General features: G+C 45.3%; 1 protein-coding gene across 2 annotated transcripts in view; it reads left to right on the forward strand.

The window, feature by feature from the left end:
• The first annotated feature begins 9,132 nt into the window (after nt 1-9,132).
• The window catches only part of PCBD2 (pterin-4 alpha-carbinolamine dehydratase 2), a 579,571-nt gene continuing 567,167 nt past the window's right edge, over nt 9,133-21,536 (forward strand). The window contains exon 1 of one of the 2 annotated variants that reach the window (XM_086931502.1): nt 9,133-9,253. In XM_086931502.1, coding sequence (XP_086787628.1) covers nt 9,146-9,253 — 108 coding nt within the window. In that variant the 5' untranslated portion in view covers nt 9,133-9,145. The remainder of the gene's footprint in view (nt 9,254-21,536) is intronic. The other variant, XM_086931503.1, reaches the window with a different exon arrangement.

Below are 21,536 nucleotides of genomic sequence, written 5' to 3' on the forward strand. Positions count from 1 at the left end.
ACAAGTTGTTCGTTTGATGTGGGTATCGGAGCATTAATAATGCTCTTCACATGGTTTTTTTTTGGTTTGATCCCCATTCCACTAATAGTGTGACCTAGATATTCCACTTCCTTTTGCCTAAACTTGCACTTGTCAAGACGTAACGTAAGACCTTTGTCCGCTAAAGCAGCAATCACACACCTTAAATTATTGTCATGTTCTATATCATCTTTTCCATACACCAAAATATCATCTTGAAATGCTATAGCACCCTTCAAACCTTCCAAGGTGTCCCTCATTAACCTCTGGAATACCGAGGCTGCACTCGCCAACCCAAAGGGCATACGACAAAACCTATATAACCCCTCAGGCGTAATGAATGCAGTTATGTTCTTAGACTCATCAGCTAATACAACTTGATGATATGCACTGGCAAGATCAACACATGAAAAAACTTGTGCACCAGCCAGTGTCGAGACCATCTCATGAAGGTTAGGTAAAGGGTGTGAGTCGACCCATATAGCACTATTGACACTGCAGAGGTCAATGCATAATCTAAGTTCCCCAGTGGACTTAACCGAAATCACAATGGGGGAAACCCATGGTGATGATTCTATGGGTTCAATTATGTTTTTTTCACAAAGATCTTTCAACATTTCTTTAAGTTTAACTCTATAAGATAAAGGAACATTCCTTACTCTATGCCTCACTGGAATGGCATTCTCATTTAACTTGATGACGTGTTCGAATCCTACATGTTTGAAACATAACAACATACCCACAGGCACGGCCCTGTCACGAGCGTCCAGACAAGCTGTATGCTCGTGACATGGCTCGTGAAAGCACATGTACAATCCCAACAGAAAGAGCTCCCGATAAATCAGGTGCCAACAGGACAGGACAGGTGCAGATCAGGACAGGACAGGTGCAGATCAGGACAGGTATCCTCAGCTAAGTGCAACGCCAGCTTCGCACCCCTCTCTGCAGCTTACTGTCGGACCCCGACTGGGTCATCGAATCTTCTCCCTCAGCAAAATTCCCGATTCTTCTGACAGAGTGCTCGACTAGCCCCCTGCTCTCGATTCTCCTTCAGCATACGTTGGGTCAGTGTCAGGTCTGTGACAAGTTGGACAATCTAACTGACTAAGCCTACCTTAGTTATACTATTTTCCAGGGCAATGTACCACCCCCCAGTGTAGCCAATTTGTGTATTCCCTTCATTTGATTGGTCAGAAAGTTGAGGAGAGGTCATCACACCATACTAAGATGAGGTCATTTTCATTGACTTAAATTGATCAAGTTCCCGTCCATAATTTAATTTCCCATGAATTTATTCCACCCAGCAATATTTGTTGCAAAATCATATACAAAGTATAAAAAACATTCAGTCTTTTCCTCTCCTGGGGTCAAATGTTCATGTTCCCTTGAATATTGCGAGTAAGTCAGGACTTGGCTGCTTGTCAATGTCAGCGTCTTCAAGGTTTTCTGTATTTGATTGTGCAGACTCAGCCTTTATAAAAAAGGAGTTTGAAAGCACCCTTCAGGCCCAAATACGTGCTAATAATAAAGTTAAAGATAAACACATTAGAATGCAAAAATAAATGAATGCACCGTATACCACTTATTTCTACTTTAACTCCATTACTTTAATGTAACTATAGTGTTAATAGTTAAGCAGAACAAACACAGTTTTAGTTATAGCAGTAGCAGGTGCATTAATGTGTGAGACATGAAGCAGCCATCTTGGCACTAATGCGCAGCTGTAAAGATTTCCCATCAAAGCGAAAAAACGTCCCATCACATGGATGTGGCAGACGCATGCGCAGAAAAGTTCCCACGTTTTCGACGGCCATTTTAATGCATTCGGGTTACTGTTAGTAAAAGCTCATATGCAAGCTTCCCCTAGATGCTAGAAATATTGTGTAATGCATTTATTAATAATACAAAACAGGTTGATTAATAAGTTAAATGTTATTTCGAGAGGGCAGAATCCGAGCAAGTTTCTTTACATATGAAACCTTGATCCATGACTATGCAGGCGTCTTTGTTGCTATGTTTGCTTTTATGGCTGTTTGCAGCCGAATAAAGATTTTAAAATGTGATGAATTAATGACTTAAGAAGTTTTTTGTATTGATTTATTCATAAACCAATAATTATTAGCATCTAAACTTAAGAAGCGTGACTTTTATAATCACTGGTCACAAAGCTTTCAACACTTTTGGTAGATTGCTGGGATAGTGCTGTGTTACTGGAATTGTAACCTGCGATGACATACAAGTTACACAAGGATCTCTAAAGTACGTGGATTAATCAATCTCACTACAACTGAACCCTGTGACCAGTATATTACACACACATCTCTATAGTCAGCGCATTAACCCACTATGTGTCTCATTTAGATCTGTATCTGTGGTCCACAGGACACACAAATAGATCTAATGACATACAGTGCTTATTTATTTCATGACTGCAATAGTGTGTGCGTGTCTGTCCTTCTGTCAATGTGTCAGAGTATATGTATCTGTTTGGAAATCTATGTGTGTTTTTTGTCTCTGGATCTGTGTTGGTCTGTCCTCCTGTGTGTGCCTGTATGTGCGTTCCTGTGGGTTGGGTTGGTCATTCTGTCTGCCCTTGTGCTTATATTTGTCGGTACTAATGTATGTGTCAGACTGTCTGTGTGTGCGTCTGTCAACCCTCCCCCCCGCCCCCCCCCCCCCCGCCCACTACCAAACTTCCACCTGCTTGTTAACTTGATGCAATACAGGGCTTTTTTTAAAAGCATTGTCAGAGTTTGTACTACTGGCCTGTGCGGCTCTACTAGTTTTACATTAATTTGTAGCGAAATGCTATTATTTTGCCCTCCTGTTAGGCTATTATTATTATAAAAACATTTTCTAAATTAGTAACTTAACACAGAGTCAGCATCAAGCACTCTAGTTAGTCAACAGCCATGTGCCCAGAGATCACCAAAACAAGTGCTGAGAAATACTGTGTTGAGTTCTGCATCCTGTTAATTTCACCGAATTTAGAAAACAATCAGGAAATAGCACATGGTTGAAAACAAATTATTGTGTGTTATGTGGCTATGCAAGTGAAGAGGGATATGTATTTGCATATCTGCACACTCCTCCCTCCCCTGCATAAATACCATAATAATGATTTTTCTTTTTGTCTGGTCATGTAATGCTTTTTCAGATCATGGTAGATCAACTCCGACTTATATCCTTCTGCAATTGATTAAATGTGTTATGTCCAGTTCCCATATTACCATTGTTGAGTGTGGGAAAGGCTTGCGAGTCGCAAAGTCTTGAGTAGGTCATGATACCCCTTCTATTTCCTCAACAAGCTTAATAAATAGAATATTTTACCCTGCGCATCTGCAGATATGGATAATATCATGCCATTTCTTCATGTGCATTTGTTTTAACAAATGTGTTTAGCCAAAACTTACTGAAACAAGGATGCAAGTGATTATGTTTGTATACTAATGTAAAATCACACTTAGAAGATATGGTTACTGTTAAGAGAGTTGCTTGAGTGTAAAGTATCTGTTACATGCTATGCATGTGGAAATAAAAGGTGTTTTCTCATGTCACTTTTGCTGTAGCGTGGTAATACACTTGAATTTGACCTTTGCACTTTAATGCTAGGAATGTGTGTTTATTAGTACAGTTGTTCTAAATAACGGCGCTATTGGACATATATATTGGAGATATATTTATGTATATTTATAAGGATTGGCAGAATCTGAGAAAGGTATGGTGAGAATCCTGATAAAGTATGCGTGGAGTGACAGGACTAAACTCCTGGAAGAAATAAAAAACTTGGAGGAAATGATCCAAAAGGATAAATACATCAAACAAAGCGAGGAAATGAAGATCGGGATGATGAAAAGGCTGAAAGACTATCAAAGCGGGATACGACAATGTAAATAATGAAAGTTTCAACATGATGAGGAGTACTACGCTTCAGGCCGGGTTTTAACATTTGCCTGCAAATATGATCTTCCTAGGAAAAAATTAAGCCAGTTCAAAGCAGGTGCACCTGCAACCAGAGACACCTCGGAATCTGAGGTAGAAACATCTGAAAAGGAGCAGCCCACTGGCGTCGAAGATAGAGAAAGGAGTGCAGAACCAACTTTTTTCCAGGAGTACCGACTCATCCGAGAAAACCGCCAAAGAGCAACACCCAGAACGCATCTGACGGACCAAAAAGGAAATGTAAACAAGACGAGACACGAAAGGAAGGAGAAGAAATACCATCTCCCATAGTCACATGCAGCAAGGGGAAACGGGGCAGGTGGTAGATGCCAAAACCATCATCGATTTATCGAAAAGGGTACTGAACAAGGATGACATCAAAGTACTACAATTGGGACTGACATTCTGCCCAATGGCAGAGTTCGACTATGTCGAAGCAAGGATCGATTTATTCAAGTACATTTGCAAATTGAAATTACAGAACGTGCACATACTACATCCCACCACAACCAGCACTAGGGAGAACATTGGTCCAACGGATACAGAATCGCTTACTGGAAATGATTTGGGAACCCTGGCAACTCTACACTCTCTGGAATCCTCCACTAATATGGACTATGACATCTGTCTAGAGACAGCACTAATAATCCAGTCTAGCAGTAAAATTGGATTTAAAAACAAATCGAGAACTGTCTCAAGAACACCATTGATGCCATTGATGTTTTTAATGATGCTGTCATAGCAGACCTTAAACATCTAGAGTACATTAAAATAACGGACACTACACAGTTTAATATCCCCCTAGTACAGTGGCAAGCCATACAATCTTTGAAAAAGGATGACTCAAGCCCTCTGACAAGGGGGAAATATTGTTGTGTTTTCCAGGGAGCACTATTTTGATGAAGCTATGAATCAATTAAAAGACACAGAGTGCTATTTACCTGTTAACAGAGCTGATTATGTGCAATGCATTTCTATGTTTCATCAGTGTCTAGCAATTTGGAGAGAGGAGGGAATGTTAGACATTGACGAATATAATTTCCTGTTATGCGAATATCCAGTTCTCCTGTCCTTCTACCACCTTCCTAAGGTACATAAGAACGAGATGAAACCCCCTGGGAGACCCATAGGGGCATCAATCAACAGTCTCCTAGAAAAATGTTCCTTCCTAGCACCATGGGTAAAAAGTCTCAGCTTGTATATCAAAGACACGTAGGATTTCCTGAGACAGATAGAGGGGATCATGTGGGAGGAGGACATGCTACTAATAACATTGGATATCCCAAGCCTGTATACCTGCATTAATCATCAACCGGGTATACAGGCAGTCAAATGGTTCTTGGATAAACGTCCCCTTATAATGCGACAACATAACATTATGTTGTTAGAAATGGTGCAATTCTGCCTAGAAAATAATGTTTTCATTACATATCCATCCCACACGGATGAGAATGATCCATCAGCACAGACATCCCCAGCACACACGCACCCGACATCCCTCTGATGGTACGTCCAACCTGCATAGTAAACAACCTGCATAGTAAACCACCGCATTTCATCCATCCTGCTCTAGATTGTTCATCGAAGTTAGCTTGAATTGGTTCGCAGATGTATTCATGATTATACAAATGCATTATGGCTGGTACTGCATTTAATGAATGAAGGAAATATTACATGCCATGCCACAAAAAGTACATGAGATTGTAATATAATATTGTACTGAAGATATCATTATCACAATTGTTTAGACTCCGACGCTAATACTGCCTATCAACAGGCATCTCTGTGAGGAAAGATGTCAGTCTCACTAGCTATTATTCACATCCCTGGTTGTTTACTATAATAATGCCTAGCGATACAGTGGGGCGATACGGCGGAAGAGGTCAGCGGTGTGCTCCCAACTTCGGAATCCCCTTTTCATGGCTCCCGGTAGCCATTTAGCTGACGAGCTGGTTGGAGATGCACCTGCGTGCCAGAGGGGCAACGAGGCCCGTGACGGGTGTTTGGCGACCTGTTCTGCAACCCCGAAACTATCTCTACTGATGAGGGAATCAATCCCGAAACACAAGCTAGGCTCGTGTCTAGAGATGATCACAATACAAGTACTTACTTGCACCGATTGAGGTGAAATACTTTGGAAATTTGAACTTTGAACCGTTCTTGAAAATACTTGAACTGCACAGACCATGATGCAATGGGGCGATACGGCGGAAGAGGTCAGCGATGTGCTCCCAACTCCGGAATCCCCTTTTCATGGCTCCCGGTAGCCATTTAGCTGACGAGCTGGTTGGAGATGCACCTGCGTGCCAGAGGGGCAACGAGTTCCGTGACGGGTGTTTGGCGACCTGTTCTGCAACCCCGAAACTATCTCTACTGATGAGGGAATCAATCCCGAAACACGAGCTAGGCTCGTGTCTAGAGATGATCACAATACAAGTACTTACTTGCACCGATTGAGGTGGAATACTTTGGAAATTTGAACTTTGAACCGTTCTTGAAAATACTTGAACTGCACAGACCATGATGCAGTGGGGCGATACGGCGGAAGAGGTCAGCGGTGTGCTACCAACTCCGGAATCCCCTTGTTTGTACATGGTATTGAGAAATATGAATTTTCAAAGAAATTTGTAAATAAGATTCCAAAAGGTGACACTGTATATTTAGAGATTTGCTCTGAAGTGTTATCTTTCCTTTTGTAAATCATACGACCTGCTTCAGGTTTAATATGTATATACATTGTTAATAGACTTTCACAAACCGAATGTCTAATGCCGGAGAAACGCTGTAAGATGGCCGCTGCTGTTTAAACCAATTTTGGTCACAATAATTTCTGTTAGGCCATCTTCGCTGTTAATGAACTTTGTTTTTATGTCACACTATGCACTTTAAAATGGTGGTTCTAGAATACACTCACCAACATCGAGGGATGCAGCAACACCAAAACGTGTCTGTTGGTGCGGAGGAGGGTCTGCACATTAAATTTTTCTTTTGGAATTCCCGTGAGTGCTCTCCTTATTTGGGTGACCGAGATCGTCGTCGCTGTTTATATATACAAACACATATACACACACACACACAGATAGATAGATAGACATAGCATGATACATATATAGATATATATGCTGCAAGGCCTTGAAAGCTTTCAACAAGCCCCAATGAAGCTCTGCCCTTGTTGGTGGCCAATAATTCAGGCCAACAGAAGTTCAGTAATGTTTTACAAAAGAATAAGAACATGTTTGTACAAATAAAGAATGTGTTGACAATGAAAGCACACAGTTTCATGGCATGACATTGCATGGCAAGGTAGCACTACAATGTTACTTGCGTAGTAAACCAAAATATATATTAGCTTCCAATCCACCCCAAATTAAGCCTACTTGTACATGATTTTCATTGGCTATTATCTCTCATGATTTTGTTGCACAGTAGAAATACACAAGAAATGAAACTTGATCCAATGGATTGTTCTGCACATCTAAAATGACAACATAGCAGCACAGATTTCAGGACATAACCTTGTAATATTTCAAAACACAGCCCTTCAGTCAAGGAAACTAGAACAAAATGAAATTGCAGGTGCACTCACAGTAAACCATGGCTGTAGCTGAACTTTGATAATGTTCTGAAAAGGAAATGAAAAACAATACTTGTGCAAAACATTTAAATATGATTTTTTGTCGATAATGTGGCCTTGTGCTTCCTGGTTATGCTAACTAAAATCAAACCTATGTTCAACATTTATTTTTAATGAAAATGAATTTCTTACTGAGGCGTGGAAGATCAGTTCCCAGAAATTCCAGCCTACTTTGACCTCTGCTGACTATTGATTTAATAATTTGTAACGTTCAAACCGGTAGAGCATCGTTCATACCGACATTTTAGAACAGGTAAGTGGAGGATTTTGAAAAATAAATTGGGAGAGTGGATTATCCCCATTGGTTAATATTGAAACAGGATCAGTTTCAGGAGATAGACAGTTAATGCCAGTTAGGACCTCAAAAATTGAAAATCTCCCCTGGTCTATTGGTATGCATGGAGCATGCATGAAAACACTCTGGATTTATGTGGAACTCTTTCGCATTTCCCCTAGTTAATACTACAAAACAACCATACTGGTACCTTAGAGCCTCATTGTGGTGAAATTGGAAATGCAGTGTCTAAAGACTCTGCTTAAATAACACTAGTAGTTCATCATTAGCTCTCTGCGCCTGTCACACTCCTTTTAAGGTCGAGCCTGGGCAGCGTATGCGGGGCTCTGCGAGACATGCTGTATTGAGGTAGGGCCTTGAAGTTCTGCCCACTCTCCGCCCACATTTTTCATTGGCTTGTGTCATGGTCCACTGTAAACTTTGGCTGTTCATTGTTCAAAAGGCTGAGTAGTGCCGCCTTGTCTCATTTAGTAACCTCCCATGTTGACACCCCGTTACGTGTGTTGTTGCTGGGTAGGCTTTAATTACAGCCTCCCAGCACTATTTAATCAAATAGCTTTGTCCTGCCTGCTTTTGCTCTCTCCTAACGCCTTAAAAAAAAATTAAAGCACGCATTTGTAATGCAAAAGGGCTGACATTTGCGAGAGTTTAAACTATTGGCATTGTGAATTATAATGCCTATTATTTATCTGTTTTAAAAATAACACATAAATAAAAAGCATTGTCATTTACAATGCTAATAGCTAAAACTCTCATAAATGCGAGATCTATTGCACCGCAAATGCTTATTTAGTGTTGATCCTTCACACGTGAAAGCAACGCTTCCCAACTTTCCCAAACTGTGACAGCCATATTTAAATAGGTATATTTTCACTGGCAGCGATCGTGGCAAGGAATTAAAATCTATATAAAAGAATTCAGTGTGAGAATTTTTTTTAAATAGAACTATTGTAAAAAACGTAGTTTTACATTTTTATTTTACAACATTCCGCTCTAATCACATATGTATTATAACAGCTACACATTTCTTTGATAAATATTGGACTAATACATTTGATTTCAAGAAGTCGAGCTTAGTAAAGTTGACATGGAATATATCTGCTTAAGTACTATCGAAGTTTCACTTCAAATATTCCCCGGCTTGTGGTGCCTCCAAAAGGGCTTTGCTTTGTGGTCCACGAAACACTCGCTTCCTGGTTGGTGTAGTCTGTCGTTTATGTTGATGACAGCGTCTTCTACACGTTGTACTTGGAGTCATGCCGTGGGCTGTGTTTACAAGCAGAGCTGGGAAGGCGGCGCTGGCGTGTCCTGGTGTGCAGACAGCTCGTGTGTTTGGAAGCTGTGCAAGGAGAGCTACTACAATGGTAAGTTTCGGAGAGGTCTGTGAACGCTAGCTAGGCGCGAGAGAATTGAAAGAAGGTATTGAAAGAGCAGCCTTTTCTTTTTAGGTACCTTTAAGAGAACAAGGAGCAATGCAGTTCACAACGGACATTGTTTTGTGGAGAATAGGACGCTACTCCCGAACCCAAAGTTAGATTTTAAGGTACTAATTGTTGCTGGTTATTGGAAACCATTCCACGACTATACCCCAGTTGCTTTTTGTAAGTTAAATCAATCGAGTTAGATGAGGACTTTAGTGCGGACTTTATGAGTTCATGCAGATGACTGGTTGCATGAACAGTTACCCGAGAGGATATTACAGCAGTGTTGATAAGCTAGGAAATGGTTTTCTAAGATAGGTTGCGATCTGTGAATTGAGGGGTGCGCATTTTGTAAAAGTACAGTAATGAGAAGAAAGATTAAGGCATATAGGCATGAAATTTAGAGTAGGATACACTCAGAAGAGGAATACAGAGGTGGAAGGCAAGGAGATGGTAATTTGAAAGTCGGAGAGGAGCAATCAAACGTTTTAAGCAAGGCCAATTTTCGTGCAGGGTTTTAGGATTATAGTGTTTGAAGGCTGTAGGATAGCATCCCATGTGAGGGTGTAAAACTGTAGAAAGAAAGGGCAGTATTTGCATGTGCAATACAATATTAAGAGACTGTAACAGTCAAACACCCCAACCCCCATCGCTGGCCACACGCTCGACCCCATCTTCTCCGCCAGCAACCACGTCTCCTTCAGCCACTCCTCCGGACTACACTGGACCGACCCAGATTAATCCACTTCACCTTCAAAAAGAATACATCCCACCACCGCACACAACAAATCCCCCGCAGACACTGGAGCAAAATCACCACAGACCAGCTCCTCTCATCGCTGAGCCAGAACCCACCAACAAACACTGCTGAAACCAATGTCGCAGCCCACAACCTCGCTCAGTGGATCACCAACTGCGCCGACGACCTTGCACCTCTGAAGAACCCCCCAGGCATGACCGGCTACAGGAAAACTCCATGGTTCACAGACGCCATCAAAGAAGTACTGCCGAACCCTCGAAAAGACCTGGCGCCACGACCAAACTACAGAAAACATGACAGCCCTCAAGACTGCCACCCGCTAACACCACCAGCTGATCCGCACCACCAAAAGGACATCATTCAAAGAGCGACTAGACAACACCCACAACAGCAAGGAACTCTTCAACATCGTCAAAGAACTCTCCAACCCCAGCGCCAGCAACAACCACATCCCACCATCGCAAGAACTCTGCAACTCCCTCGCCACGTTCCTCCACCGAAAGATCGTAGATATACACAACAGCTTTGGACTCCAGACTCCGCCTCCAGTCACCGAACCAACGACCCCCACCACCACCCTCAGTGCCTGGACCCCCATTAGCACTGAAGAAACCACCAACGTCATGAATGCCATCCACTCCGGCTCCCCCTTGGACCCATGCCCCCATCATATCTTCAACGAAGCCAACACCATCGCACCCCATCTCCGGAACGTCGTAAACATCTCGTTCGCGTCAGCCACCTTCCCCGAGAGCTGGAAGCACGCAGAAATCAACTCCCTTCTGAAGAAACCCACAGCAGACCCCAAAGACCTCAAGAACTTCCGCTCCATCTCTCTTCTTCCCTTTCCGGCCAAGGTCATCAAGAAGACATCAATAAACAGCTGACGGCTTTTCTCTAGACAGACAACTCGCTCGACCCTTCCCAGTCCGGTTTTCGAGCCAACCACAGCACCGAGACCGCCCTCATCGCAGCCACCGACGACATCCGGACCCTGATGGACAACGGAGAAACAACCGCCCTCATCCTCCTGGACCTCTCGGCAGCCTTTGACACCGTATGCCATCACACCCTAATAACACGCCTCTTCAACACTGGGATCCAAGGAAAGGCCCTGGACTGGATCACCTCGTTCCTCTCCGACAGAACCCAGAGAGTCCGCCTCCCTCCCTTCCGCTCAGAAGCCACCAAAATCATCTGCGGCGTTCCCAAGGATCCTCGCTCAGCCCAACGCTCTTCAATATCTACATGAGCCCCCTCGCCGCTATCGCACACAAACACAACATCAACTCCTACGCCGACGACACCCAGTTGATACTCTCCCACGCTCTTCAATATCTACATGAGCCCCCTCGCCGCTATCGCACACAAACACAACATCAACTCCTACGCCGACGACACCCAGTTGATACTCTCCCACACCAAAGACCCAGCCACCGCCAAAACCAACCTACAGGAATGAATGAAAGACGTCTGAGAATGGATGAAGCTCAGCCCCTTGAAGCTGAACTCAGACAAGACGGAGGTCCTCATCCGTGGACAATCCCCCTCCGCCTGGGACGACTCCTGGTGGCCCCCAGCACTGGGCTCCGCACCAACCCCCTCAGACCACGCACGCAACCTGGGATTCATCCTGGACTCCACCCTCGCGATGACAAAGCAAGTCCACGTCGTCTCGTCATCATGCTTCAACACCCTGCGCATACTCCGAAAGATATTCCGGTGGATCCCCACCGAAACCAGAAAGACGGTCACCCAGGCCCTCGTCACTAGCCAACTGGACTACAGAAACGCCCTATACGCAGGAACCAACGCCATACTCCAGAAACTACTACAATGCATACAGAACGCCTCCGCACGACTCATCCTCAACATCCCTCGCCATAGCCACATATCCGCCCACCTTAGAGACATGCACTGGCTCCCCGTCAACAAGAGGATCACATTCAGGCTCCTTGCCCATGCACACAAAGCTCTCCACGACATGGGCCCCGAATACCTCAACAACCGCCTCACATTCTAGACTCCCGCCGGCTCTGCTCTGCCAGCCTCGCCCTCGCCATCATCCCACGGATCCGCAGAACCACAACCGGAGGAAGATCTTTCTCCTACCTGGCCGCCAAGACATGGAACTCCCTCCCCGCACACCTACGACTGATTCAGGACCATCTCACCTTCAGGAGGCACCTCAAGGCCTGGCTATTCGAGCAGTAGCAGCACCCCCCCCCCCCCCACCCCCTCCCTCCCTTCAGTGCCTTGAGACCCTCACGGGTGAGTAGCACGCTCTATAAATGTTTTGATTGATTGATTGAACCTTTGCAAATCTTTTGTGCATCCATCAATAGCAGCTGTTAACTCATCACTCTGACAAATTAAACATATAAAAACCTGTGATGAAAAGTTTGGCTGTGCTTTGAAGACAAAGGGCCCTTGTAATTGTTGGTAAAGTACGGTTAAAAAGAAGCAATTCATTTTCTGAAACAAATTGCGACCAGGAGTTCAATAGGAGCGCTGAGTAACGGGCCAAAGCAGCTGTACCCCAACTCCCCTAGTTAGGTTCGATATAGCCTCAGGAACTGCCCTTTGCTCCCCAGGTCACACACTTCCCAGACTTTATCCACGTCCTCCCACATTCCAGGATCAGAAGATTCCACGGGCCGGATGAAGAAGATCTCTTTGCAGGGTCCTGGCTCTCTCAACTTAATGACCCCCAACAGCTAGGCATGTGCTGCTTTATTGCATGGGGTCTTGGTCTTGGTCTGGATGTCGGTAGTGCTCACAAGACCAGTCGGCCCAGCTAAAATAAAGAGCTTCCAAGCTAACCTTTTGCACTCCTGGAACTTCATGCTTGCCCCTCCAGCTGATTTAATCGCAGTCTTATGGCAGCATACTTCTGGAGACTGCTGCTTAGTTTTCTGTACTTATGTGTGGAATTTCTATCGTAGCTGCATCTAGGTGACATTCGTATATTTTATGGGTGAAACCTCCAGTGACAATTTACTATAAATTGGGGCAGTATTGATAAATGTACTCCTGTTTTTGTTTGCAGTCACATAAATGGAGTACTGTGTGTGTTTTTTTTTTTTTTTTTTTTTTTTTTTTTTTACATTTTCTTTTTATTAGGTTCATCAGTAGTTATGAATTCATTATCAAGTAGTACTGTATTTTTAATGAAAAAAATAAAACTAAGGCAGCCCATAGACAAGCTGAACCTGAATAAAATGCCAGGGCCAAATGGTATCCCAGAAAAGGTTTTTAAGAACAACACAACAGAACTAGCTCCACACCTCCTTAATATGTATTTAGGAACCCCTAGATGATGGGAAACTCCATTGGATTTGTGCAAAGTCACAATAGTGGTATACCTAAAGTGGCGAAACCGCCTCTAAATGTGTATCGTACTGCCCCATCTCATTGCTAAATATAAAAACTAAGATCCTGGCTACGGTACTGCCTTCAGACTTGGCAGTATTATAATCCTCCTCGTACACAGAGACCAGTCTGGCTTCATGCCTAGACGATCAACTAAGTATAACCTTCGCAGGCTCCCCAACTGGTTAGTGGAGGCTCAGAAGCAACCTGACTCCAATTTTTTCATTTCATTGGATGCAGAAAAATAATTCATTGCAGTTCATTGGCCTTTTATGATGCAGACCCTGTGGATCTTCGCTTTGGCCCCCAATTTCTGAAATGGGTAACACTCTTATATAATGTTATGTTATGTTATGTTATGACTTACTTATAAAGTGCACGGTCACCCCAGGGTTTCATGGCGCTACTCCTGCATAAGTTGTTACATCAGACCCGATTAGTAGGCTAGCCCAAACAGCCAAGATTTAAGTGCCTTTCGAAAGCCAAGAACTTTGTTGCAGCTTCTCATTGTTACCGGAAGGGAATTCCAGAAAGTAGGTGCAAGGTAAGAAAATCTGCAGCCTCCAACCCGTTTGAGTTTTATAGTTGGAACAGATAGAAGATGCAAATAGGATGAGCGTAAATTGCGCCGGGAGACATGTTTTTTTATCATGGCCGTAATGAATTTTGGACTGTTGCCTTGCAGTGCTTTGAAGGCAAGGCACCCAGTCTTAACCCCTTCCATGCTGATGACAGAACGGTTCCGTCATCAGCGTCGGTTGAGCTGTGCTGATGACGGAACCGTTCCGTCATGACTCCGCCCGCGCAAGGCGGAGCCAGCATGGGCGGGGAATTCGCGCCGCACGGAAGCGGTTAAATGCCGCACGTTGCTCCACTGGGAGCCAGTGAAGCTTGATCAACCAGGACCTGGCAGAGTGCCATTTTGGCTGTTTGTGTATTAATCTGGCCGCCTGGTTCTGAACCATTTGCAGCCGTTTTAAGAGGTACTGAGGCAAGCCGATATCGAGGGAGTTTGCAAAATCAAGGCGTGATAGAACCATTGCTATCACCACCTGGATCAGAGCTGAGTGGGTCAGCAAATGACCAATTTTCCTGATTTTGCGAAGCTGATATAGACTGGTGGAGATCACTGCACCCACCTGTCCTCTCAGCGAGAGGTCTGCATTGATTACTACTTCTAGGCTTTTTACAGACAAGGATGGAGTTGGGGCAGGACACAGTTCACTAGGCCAGAAGTGTGGACCCCAGCAGTCCTTGCTCTTCCCAGGCAGCACCAGTTCCGCCTTGCCCGGGTTGAGTTTCAATTGGTTGCTGTCCATCCAGTGTTGAATGTGGAGCATGGTGGTTTTGAAATTCCACAGCAGCATTAGGACCATTTAGGGGGAAAATCAACTGGAGGTCATCTGCATAGTTAAAGATGGTGACCTTCCGATTCTTTAAAAAGTAGAGCAGAGGCCTCAGATAAAGATTAAACAATAATGGCGACAGGGACGAGCCCTGTGGTACACCACAAGAGGTAGTCACTGTGGGGGCAGTAAGAGTGCCCAGTTGCACTGCTTGCGTTCTGCCAGTTAAAAATGATTTAAGCCAGTTGTAGGCAAGACCTTGGATGCCTGCTTGTTCGACACGGTTCAACAAGGTGTTCTGGTCGACCGTGTCGAACGCTGCCGACAAATCCAAAAGCACCAAGGCCTGAGGAATTCCCATGTCCGAATTAGCTCTTAGAGTATCCAGGATGGCCAAAACTACCACCTCTGTTGAATGGGCCGGCCGAAAGCCCGCTTGATTTGGCTCCAGGTATTCTGTTCGTTCCACAAAGTTAGATAGACATCTGGCCACATGTGCCTCCAGGATTTTGGACAGACAAGGAAGAAGAGATATGGGGTGATAGTTAGAAGTGGTTAAAGGATCTGCCCCGGGCTTTTTCAGAAGGGGGACTATTGTAGCGGCCTTAAAGGCAGGCGGTACTACCCCCTGATTGAGAGATGCATTCAAAAAGGAAGAATGCTATGTGGCAGTACTGTGAATATATCTTTCATAATAGCAGGAGGACAACAGTCATTCGGAGAGCCTGACTTGACCCGGATGAGTCATAGTGACAGGGTTCCTAAAAATATTATCCTGGCATTCTGTATTAATCAGAGGAGGGATGCTCGATTTAATAGTAGCAAATTTTTCCACTAAATAATTGTTTAAGACGTCACACATCTCTTGCGTGGGGGCATGATTTGGAAGTATTCTCTCATCACTGCTAATCTCACCAACAATTTTGAAGATTTCCTTAGTTCTGTTATTCGCATTAAGTATTCTTGCTGATAAATGGGCTGCTTTAGCAGTCGATATTGCTTTTTTATATTCTGTGCGAGCTGACAGAAACTTATGTCTGTCTAGAATATGATATCCATGCCTCCATTTCCTTTCTAATTGTCGAAGCATTAGTTTTTGTGACTTCAATTTGGCAGTGTAGCATTTATGAGCGTCTTGATGTCTAGTGCGAGAAAATTGAATCAGGGGGCGTGCTCATCACTGGCCGATCTCAGCCATTCCGCGATGGCAGTTTCCATAGCGTCAACGTTTGAGTTAAAAGTAGGAAAGGAGCCGGCGAGGATGTGAATGAGCTCTTGTGTATCAAGAGTTCTCCACTTTCTTTTTAATCCTTCCCCAACCTTTGGGGGTTTCTGCCTGTCGCTGGGACTGAGCGTAAAATCAATCAAATGGGGATCTGACCATATACAGGGAGATATCAAGGGTGTCGATGTTGTCAGATTATGGGACCAAATTTGGTCCAGTATGTGTCCTTTTTATATGGGATGGGGACGATATAATCTGGGTTAAGTTCAAATTGGAAAGTAATTCAGACAGTTCTACTGCTTGTGGTCCGCTGTGAGCGTCGTTGACCCAGTAGTTCAAATCCCCTATGAGTAAAACCCTAGAATGATTCGTCACAAGGTTGGCCATTTGTTCGCTTAGCAAAAGCGGAAAGGAGGGCATTGACTGAGGAGGTCGGTAAATCAGCACCAATGCAATGACTCCTGCTGTTGAATCTAGTGAAATGACCATGTTCTCTACATCGGGCAATTCCAAGGAGGGCCTTAACATATTGTTAAATTTCTTATGTATAATAGCAGCCACGCCCCAGCCCGACTTGGCTGGGCGCCGGTTGACATTCAGGATATAATAATCTGAGGAAAGGGCTGCTAGTATATCGTGTGTAGACTCCAAAGTCAGCCATGTTTCAGTGATCAGCAACACATCTGGCTTTTCTGTGGAAAGCAGCAGGAAAATGTCCAACTGGTGTTTAACTAAGGACCTAGTGTTAAGATAGAGAAAGCGAATATTCACGGAATTAAGTTGGGTGGGGCTGCTAATGGGAGGAACATAGAGGGACAAACCCAAAGGTATAAACGGGTCCACTGTTACTTTTCCTATTTGATTAGACCGAATGCGGTTAACCGATGCATAGGACAACTGGTTGTGATGTTGCACCAATGCTCTTAGTTCCAGGGACGAGTAGGAGATGATTTGACCAGAGGTTACGGCCCCATGACCCGGTTGGGCGCGGACGGGCCCAGACGGGCTTGCCTTAGGCGCGCCTTCTGCGCGCCCGCTGCGCTTTCTGCCCAGACACATTTAAATAGGATGTGGCCAGTGCTAGGAAGATGCGTGCATCGCCTGGACCGCTGACCGCGCCAAGCGCGGGTCACGTCCAAGATGGCCGCTACCCGGCCGCAATTGAGGTCAGGAGTGCTACGGAGCCGTGGCGAGGGAGGACAATGCCCAAGCAATGCCAGCAACAAAGCGGTGAGTGGGTTTTAAAATTCCAAGTGAGCACGATAAACAAAACAATATGTCAGTGTAACGCCTGGGGCAGGAAAGGGCAGGAGACGTGTCTTGGTTTTACCAGGGTTTATTTGTTCTAACAAAACGTCAGTACAGGTCTTTCTAGTAGCTCCTCTTCGCGGTGATCTGCTTCTTTCCCTTCGGGTTTTCCGAAGTATTCCCTCCTCCCTCCGTCGGATGGGGCTCCTCCTTCGACTATTCTCCTTAGGCTCCGTAATGACCCAGGCTCCACCGGTACCGGGGAAAACAGAAAAAGGCACGTATCAATTTCTAAGACTTTCTGGGTATCAACACACAGGGCAGGGGGAGTGAGGGAAACCACAGGTGCAACTCTTGTCAGGTCGTGAGGGGGGGGGGTTTGTGCAAGGCTCCCAGGGGATGGATAAGGATTGACTACTTAAGGCTTTTGCCTTTCTTTTTCACCCAGCCCATGATACGGGTACGCACCTCTGATAGCCACACCCCTCCTGGTGTGCGGCTGGGCGACGCGGTGGGTTGGCCTCCTGGCTTTCTCCACTCTTCCGTTTTACTCCCGTCCTCTCCTCTGGGCTTCTCCTCCGTCCCAGATGGTGCTCGGTGTACTCCCGCCTCACTCGGTTCTCGTGTCTCCATCTTCTCACTCTCTGCTGCACTCTCTTCGCTGGTCCACGTCTCTCTCCTGCTCCACGCCTCTCCGCTGCTTCCCACCTCGCCGCTCTGCTTCTCACTGTCCACTCCTCCGGTGTAATAACACACCTGTAGGTTGTCGGAGACGTCTCTTATCGGAGTACGTGGCTCCTCCTCCTCCTGTGGACCTCCCATCCAGTTAAAGAGCCTGCACTCGTCCTCATCGTCGCAGCTGTATTTCTCTTCTCCTGACCACTCCGGGAGCTGCGGGGACTGTGGAGATAAGAGGGGGGGGTCACAAGTTGTTAATTTGCGCCCTTCCTCGGGGTGATGCGGCCGGTCCCGGTTACAGTCAGGCACCCCCTCGCCCCCCCCCCCCCCACCCAATTCCCGTCAGACACACAAAGGTAAAATAAATTCTGGTTACGAGCAATTTAAAATTCAAGGCAGACTAGAGTGCAGGAAGCTGAGAGAAGTCCTTATGGCCGCAGTACGTGTGAATGGGGCTAGCTCTCTGGACTTCCCTATACGAAGGGGGACTAGGCAGGGTTGCCCTCTGTCCACCCTCCTGTTTGCTTTAGTATTGGAGCAATTTGCGTGTTTAGGTCGAGCACAACAAGCTATCACAGGCTTTCATATCCCAAGGTCAATGATCCATGAGGAAGAGATTTTGTTATACGTAATGACCTCCTCTTATATCTCACCCGTCCAGGAGTCGATTTGCGTGACATTTTGTACATTTGACATATATAGTGCCCACTCAGAATACACCTTAATTTGGGATGAATCAGTTATGTTCCTTAGTGGTGGATGTCTGAACCCCTTGGTACTTCCTTGGGAGATTGCGCATTGACCGGGAGGGATTTCAATATCTCGGAAAATACGTGGCTCTGAATCAAGAGAGGCTTCCAGAGTAGAACCTTCTCCAAATACAAGCAGCATTCCATGCTACTGAGGAACGTTGGAGGAAATTGCCCCTAACTATACCGGGAAGGGCGGCCATGTTCAAGATGGTCACACTCCTGAAGTACCTATACGCCCTCCACATACTATAGAATCCCTGAGGAGTTCTTCACGAAGATTGATTAAGAACTCAGGAAGTTGCTGTGGGATGACATTTGTTCTAGGGTAGCCCCTAAAACACTGCAATGGAACCAATATAATGGGGGTATTGCCCTCCCAGATGTGCAAGCTTACTACTGGTCATTCCACCTCATTGTTATCAATGATTGTAGTCCCAACCCAGGGGATCATCCCCCTTATGCACTTGAGCAGATCCAGTTACATGCGCATCCCTTTTAAACATCACCTATACGTAGGGAAGGGAGTGATCCGATTTCTTACCGCAACTCAAGTGGTGTTTGAATCATGGGTTAGAACAAATAAATTCATCGGCAGGGCCCGTGGAGTCACTCTGGAGACCCCATTATGGATGGGACCATACTTTAAAGAACTCGAGAAACTCTGGGGCTTTAATACCTGCAACTTAATCGGTATTTCCAAAGTGGGAGACCTCATTGAGAACAGAGGCTTTATCTCCTTTCAATCTCTCTGTAAGTATCTGAAACGTTGTGTGTCATGGAGTTGATAATCCTTCTAACTTGGACATGCATGGAGGGCAGAGAGTTTAGCTTCAGATCTTCTGGAATATGCACCTCTGGAGGGTAGGCTCCTGATAGGAGAGCTGCCCGAAAAAGCTATTTCCTTAGTCTATAAAACCATCAATACTAATGCACCGCACAGCATAAAAAACCTGAGGGCTAAGTGGGAATCAGAAATGGGGAAACTGGATGATCTTGATTGGTTGTCAGCCTTAATGCACCAGAAAGAAGTGGCGATCAAGTCTAGATTAAAATGTATTCAATTTAAAATCCTTCACCGGGAGGAGCTACGCTAGCAACCAAGATGGCCGCATAAACTCCCGGCTCCGCCGACCTCCGCCAGCAGCTCGTATATCCTGCAAATTATCCTGACTTCACACCGAACTCCCGTATGTATGAGGAGTAACTGACTCTGAAGGCGCAATCCCGATCTTTCTATCATACCGGGTGACAGAGATACGCGGTGTTTTATTTCTCGGCCTACCTCGGAGCGGAAGCCGGGGCCTCGATTTCCAACCCATCCGGGCTGGAATTGAACAACATCGGCTGTGAACCCTGGGCTTTGTCCGGTCTTCCGAGCGGAGATATAATCTTCCTGTTTTTGACGGCGATTTCATATCCTGCCTGCAACACACATGCTACGGCGTGCCACATCGTTTGCTGCGGCCCCATATCCTACGTTCGGAGACATAGTATGCTTGTCGTGGGAGTGAGGACGGGAGCCCTGATCAGCGGCAAAGGAGTAACGTCGTGAGGTGAGAGCGCCCGTTGCTGGTGTCCGCTCCAGATTTGCTTGCTACCCCGGAGAAGCCGGCCTCCGGGGTTTGCATCCTGATCTGTGGCTTGCGAGGGGAGATGGAGGAGACAGAAGACTCGCAACCGCTGCACGCCGTAATGGCGGCCATCAGAGCGCTCCACTCACAGATCACCGTCAACTACCAGGCACTGTCGGTAACAATGGACGATCTTTGCCGGAGACCGGACATCGTTTTTTTTGCCATCATTGCAGCCAGCGTTGGCGCCCACAGAACATTGTCTATCCGACTTCGAAGTCCCCGTGCAGACGCCGGATCCATTTGGCGCTGCGGATTCCTATACTACGGATCGCGCACCCATGAACATTGTCTGCGTTCCCTGCTTGAACCCCATCTCGCCGAATTTCACTATGGACAACCTTGACTGCCTTAACAAGATCACCTGTGACTATTGGAGAGTTTTATCATTCTGCCACGCTTTTTCTCGCTTGCCTTGTGTGGATCGTGATCTCTTATCCTTTACTTGGCTTGTTCGTACTGACTTGAATTTTCATGCAAGCATTATCGCTCTCACTGTTGCTGTGGCCTGGGTTATAAGTGCTCCAGTGAACACTCGTACTGGCCAGGGTTAACTTGTGGGGCTTTTCAGGATACGGGACAACAATTTACTCTGCTGCCTAAGCATGTCCTTTTGGTTATACCCAATGATGTTGATTTTCCCCAAGTGAAATTACTTTCCTTTAATTTGGGACTAGTGGTATCAAAGAAAGATATGGTAAAATACTGGGGAGCCCCTGAACCGCCAACTAGGTTGAAATGGGGATCGAGGATGGACCTCTAAATGGCTGCTGAGAAAGTCACCTATAACACTAGACGGTGCTCACGTAATTTCCATAAAGTCTGGGGTGAGGGGATTGCATACCACAATCTCGAAGTTTCAGATGAGGAATCTGAGTCTCTGCCCGTATTGGTCTGATTCTTAGTTTCCCCACATTGATTGTAACGGCCTATCATTTGTCAATTCTTTATCTGCTCCTATTCTACAATTACGGAAAAAAAAGTTATGATTGTTGCCTGGACTGCTCTTGTCTGCAATGCTCATTTGTTAACCATGAGTACATGTTGGTGCCCATTTGTATTCCTTTTCAAAAATCAAATAAAACTATTAAAAAAATACTACCAGAGTGCAAATGGCAAATAAACAATTGGGTAGGCTACTGAAGTATAACACGAAAAACTGGACAAGTTCAGAGATCTCGAAAGTTGCTTTCTTCTATTTGGCTATTTAACAC

Source organism: Lissotriton vulgaris, chromosome 7 (assembly GCF_964263255.1).
Source record: "Lissotriton vulgaris chromosome 7, aLisVul1.2, whole genome shotgun sequence".
NCBI lineage: Eukaryota > Metazoa > Chordata > Amphibia > Caudata > Salamandridae > Lissotriton > Lissotriton vulgaris.